This window comes from Hordeum vulgare, chromosome 5H (assembly GCF_904849725.1).
Source record: "Hordeum vulgare subsp. vulgare chromosome 5H, MorexV3_pseudomolecules_assembly, whole genome shotgun sequence".
In the NCBI taxonomy this organism is placed as follows: Eukaryota; Viridiplantae; Streptophyta; class Magnoliopsida; order Poales; family Poaceae; genus Hordeum; species Hordeum vulgare.
In genome coordinates, this window is record NC_058522.1 from 201226696 (window position 1) to 201231518 (window position 4823).

The window sequence follows — 4823 nt, forward strand, 5'->3', positions numbered from 1 at the left end:
TAAAGTGCTGAGTGGTGCGTCACTAGTATGAATATTAGGTATTATTTTTTTCTAATATTTGCATAGGTTACAAAACATATTACTGCACAGAATATAGAGAGCACAACATATAAATAGCAGATTTATCAAATACAATAAAAGATTAGTCTCCGAATACAATTCATCATATTAGTCTCCGAATTTAAAATACCGAACAAAGTTAGAACATTACAAGTCTCGAGACCGCGAGTCGCGAGTTTGTCTTCATATTACAAGTCGATATCAATCATCTAAACTACCATCACATAGAAGAGAGTTGCGGTCATCACGATGAGCATAATCGCGATGAAACTGGTCTTCATCCGGTTCCTCCAACGCTCCCTCCTCTCTCCCGCTAGATAGCGCGCGTATCTAACTTCCGCCTCCTCCCTAGTGGTGTACCCTTTGTAATTGTTACCGCTGAAACAACTGTTATTAACACACATAAATATGAAGCAATCATCATTGACAAGTAACAAATTAAGCAAGCTTGGGTTTCTTTGTTCCTGACAAAAGTGCTCATAAGAGAGGAGAACATGCGCTGTTACCTCACCTAAAAGAAGCATAACAAGATTCCTGGACATGGGGAACTAGCTAATAATAAATGAACAAGCATATATACGTGTACTGCTTGCTATAGGAGCATCATTCCTACATTTGCATCATGTTTTCAATCACAACTCAACACATATAAGAGAGGAAAAGTGAATCCAAACAGGGAAAGCACTACACAACCAACATTGATTCTTATAACGAATCGCCATTTCACATATAGGACGGCGAGTCACTCCTACAAAATCTCCAGCTTTGGTTGGGGTTTTACTTCTGGATGTAATTCTTAAGGTGTGGTTCGAGATTTAGGACATCGAGGGTAAAATGCAAAATGTGCGATGATTGAAAGCACATTCATCATTCAACTTTACACATCTTATGTGTAGTCCAAATAATATCCCAGTATGACAAACCAACCCTACTAGTACGTACGTAGCTGCTCATATCCGGAACAAATTACCAACGATTTCACATTACACAACTAACACAAATTCAGTGAAAAGAGTGCCATCCACGATAGCACGCCACACACAGAACAAACAGGAGCAAAGAAAATTGCACACAACAAACAGGAACAGAGAAAAGATCAGCAATCCCATATATGTTCTCTATTTACAAGAGGCACAACTCTAATGACATTTTCATCGACAGTAGCTGCAAGTTATCTCTCCAACCATCATAAGCAGAAACTATTCAGAAAAGAGTTGAACTGAATCAGTTGATGCTCAAGTCATAGAACAATGTATGCTTTAGGATCTGAAAGTCGTGAAAGAATTAATTACCCTAAGTGGGGTCGACCATGTCAATGTCCATCTTGACATCCTCAACGAGGCACTGGTAGACCAGCAACTTGCTGAGGCCAGCGGTAGCATGAAAGACATTTGTGCCCATGTAGGTGGTCTTGTCCACCATCACCGGGATACCATGCCCTGAAAGTAAAGCTCCTTTGCAAACTCTGCAGTTAAACAAAAAGGAAACACTTTTGGTTACAAATGGTGACAAGAATGTAGCAGTATCACAGGTGCATATTACTCTGATGTTTTCAAATGTTCTAACTTCTTTAAGAACGAAAAAAAAAACTATTTGCATGATTGATGGCATATAGCACATAAATCCCATTAGATGTACAATATATGCTTTGAGTAACACATGAGTATGACTTCAATGAAAGGAGGGGGTAATGGTTCTCACATGTACGTACAGCAAGCTGCCCGGCACAGAATAGAGCAGTACTTAGCATGCTGCTTGATAATAATGGCTACACAAATGATACTAATACGATAACCAACCATGACACGAAACAAATTAAAGGCTAACCTGTCCTGGCTCCATATCTGTGCTGCAATGAGGAAACTTTTTCCGCAGATCCTGCAACAAAACATTCAGAGAACACTTGAATCTTTCACATATGGGTAAGAGTTAATGCAAAAAATGGTCAACTTGAGAGGGAAGAGCACTACTGTCTGCACTAGAGAGAGGGGGAGAGAGAGACCTGTAGACTAGCAACATCATTATAGAATCCGCGCATATATCTTCTCCCACAAATGTCTTCCCTGTAATGAACCGAAGGGAAGGACCACTCAAACAGAACCAGCAGTATTTGTTATTTGCTTATAGGCAATTTCTCAAAAGAACTACTCTCTCCGTCTCATAATGTAAGAAATTTTTGCGAGATGTTTTAGCTTGCAAAAATATCTTACATTATGGGACAGAGGGAGTAATAACTTAGGCTGTGCATATGTTAACTATCTGTTAATGGACATTAAAACCAAATCAAGAACATACACGTCAAGAAAGAAACCACCATCGGCAAGACACTTAATAGTAGACACCTTTGGTACAAGTGCACGGAAGTCATCACAGTGAATGTAAGTGGATAGACCACCACCCGAGCAGCCCGTAAGAAAAGCCTAGAATTTTAGGAAATGATCAGGAACAAAGTATCACAACAAAATTGTAATGAGTAATAGCAATAGAGAGACAACATGATAAACGAGATCAGACGGTCTGAAGATAAAACCATAAAAGCAAGTAATCTTCAATTGGTCCCAGTTTGAAAATAAAAAATCAAACATTACACCCAAAAACCACTGAGGCTGCCATGCCATCATTGATGACATAAATCTCCAGGCCCAACCTATGGTTTTTTCTTGGACTGAGGATAAAGAGCAAAAGAATATTATGCACTGCATTGTTTCTAAGAGGCATGGCAGCAAATAAGTAATATAAAGTTATAAAAAAATGACTAGATGACACCGAGCGAAGATCAAATCTCATACTGAAGTGATACTGAAGTTATACTGCAGTATCTCCATAATATAAAGTGATAGGTGTACCAGTACAACTGGTCCGTTACCATGACGACACCAACAAGAAATTTTATGACTCATGTACAGTTCAGATTCAAGCCGTGCTTCTATTTTGTAGTAAGGCTACCTCTTTAGCATGTGACAAACCCTTTGATAAAAGTTCACGCATAACTTCATCCCAGATGCGTTGACCTCTGAAAAAGAAACGGGTGCCATCCCACATAGATCAGAGTATTAGTCAGGATATCTGCTGCGCAATAGAACTGTATGAAGTAGGAACTGAGAAGTAATCACAAAAGATTCTGCCAACCTGAAATTCCTCTTCGAAATTTCCAGAAAATGATGCACCATCACAATACCTTACCTTCACTTTATTCCAATTGTAAAAGTCTGCAGATTCAAACGAAATAATTCTCAGCGGATGTCAAAGTGTAGTGCCTCTATGATACCACCACACAGAGCGTATCAGAAAGATGGCTCCCACGCAAGAAAAGGTTCCTTGAATCCAACTAAAACAACACGATATTACATACGTGCAATCCCCGGTCTAGTCGAAAAAAGGTCCGAAAGTTACATGGAGTATATCATTGACAATCCTTTAGAGTTGTCATCAATCAATCAAAAATAAGACTGTTGTGTATTCAGGAGCCGTGGCTTTGACACTAGAAAGTACCTGGATTCTGCAGTTCGTCGTCGCTCAAGATGCCAACGAACTCAACCCGCCTTTCCATGTGGTCAGAGGAACCTAGATTTGTTTCCTTGCGCTGAGCGCACCATGTCAGGTTCCTGCACCAGCTTCCACCCTGCAGCCCAGCACCAAAACAAAGCTTCAGTCATCTCCGTTGACACATAACATCGAACAGATAGCGGGCGAGGCGCTGGCCGTCACCTCCAAGTGGAGGAGCCACTTGTCGGACCCCTCCCCGAACCCCGGGAGCCAGTGGTACCCAGGCGGGGTCCCGTCGAGGCACACGACGCTCTTCTCCCTGGCGCCGGCGATGAGGGTGAGGTCGACGAGCGTGGGGAGCCGGTGGCCGTAGGACGGGTAGGACGTGGAGGACGGGGCGGAGGCGTCGCGGCAGGGGGTGAGGAAGAATGCGGCGGCGAGGAGCGCGAAGGCGAAGGCCGCGGCCCCGGTGGTGCGTCGCCGGGGCGGCGGAGGCGGAGGAGGAGAGGGGATGCATGAGGGGAAGACCGGTGGCGACGGGCGACAGCGAGCGGTGGTTGGTGGATGTGGATCTGGCCGCGGCCGCATCGGCGACGACTTCCCGGTGGCATTTCTTTATCAGGCGAAACAAGGACGACAGCACATGCGCGAGTCTTTACTATAATGGAGTAGTACCTAGCCGTGGTGGGGCGTGGAGCGCGAGCAATGGCGGGGATCGGCCGCCGCCGTGTCGACTTTGGAAGTTTCCGACGGTGGCGGAAGCGCCGCCGCCTGCGGTGGCTGTGCACCAGTCCACGACCACGAGCCGCCATTCCAGGTGTGGCCCGCCTGCAAGAGAGAGTTGCCAAGTGACAGCGAGCATTTACCCATTGCAGTAGATTATGTTTTATCTGGAAATTAATATGCAGATAAATCATTAATCGTTTGCGGTCGCGAGAGGAGCAGAGAGATATTCTTTTTACAAAACTACTAATGGCTCACCACCAGCTGGTGCGCCATTAGTAACCAGAGTTACTAATGGCGTATTTGTAGGTGGTGCGTCATTAGTAGTTTTGTAAAAAAAAAATTATAGTAGTGGCGCACTGGGTGAGTGGTGCGCCATTACTAGTTAAACTAGTAATGGCACATTCTGTCTCGGTGCGCCATTAGTATTTTTGGAAAAAAAAAGTTTGTTAGTAGTGGCACACCGTGTGTGTGGTGCGTCATTAGTGTCCATCACACTAATGGCGCAACTGCACATGGTGCGCCACTGCTATATAGTAGTGGCGCACCACTTG

At 44.0% G+C, this 4823-nt stretch overlaps 1 protein-coding gene across 5 annotated transcripts; it reads right to left on the bottom strand.

The window, feature by feature from the left end:
- Window positions 1-352: 352 nt before the first annotated feature.
- LOC123395621 (pectin acetylesterase 5-like) lies at window positions 353-4479 on the bottom strand. 5 transcript variants are annotated; one of them, XM_045090646.1, is made up of 9 exons: window positions 3769-4479; window positions 3553-3682; window positions 3190-3269; window positions 3007-3096; window positions 2356-2480; window positions 2063-2123; window positions 1888-1938; window positions 1353-1525; window positions 353-447 (listed from the first exon to the last, which is right to left on the bottom strand). In XM_045090646.1, the coding sequence occupies exons 1-8, from the start codon at window positions 4132-4134 to the stop codon at window positions 1394-1396; spliced, it is 1035 nt and encodes a 344-aa protein (XP_044946581.1). In that variant the 5' UTR covers window positions 4135-4479; the 3' UTR covers window positions 353-447; window positions 1353-1393. The 5 variants fall into 5 exon arrangements, with proteins under 5 accessions (XP_044946581.1, XP_044946582.1, XP_044946580.1 ...); XM_045090647.1 differs by having other exon boundaries at window positions 399-438; XM_045090645.1 differs by lacking the exon at window positions 353-447 and adding an exon at window positions 891-1259.
- Window positions 4480-4823: the final 344 nt, after the last annotated feature.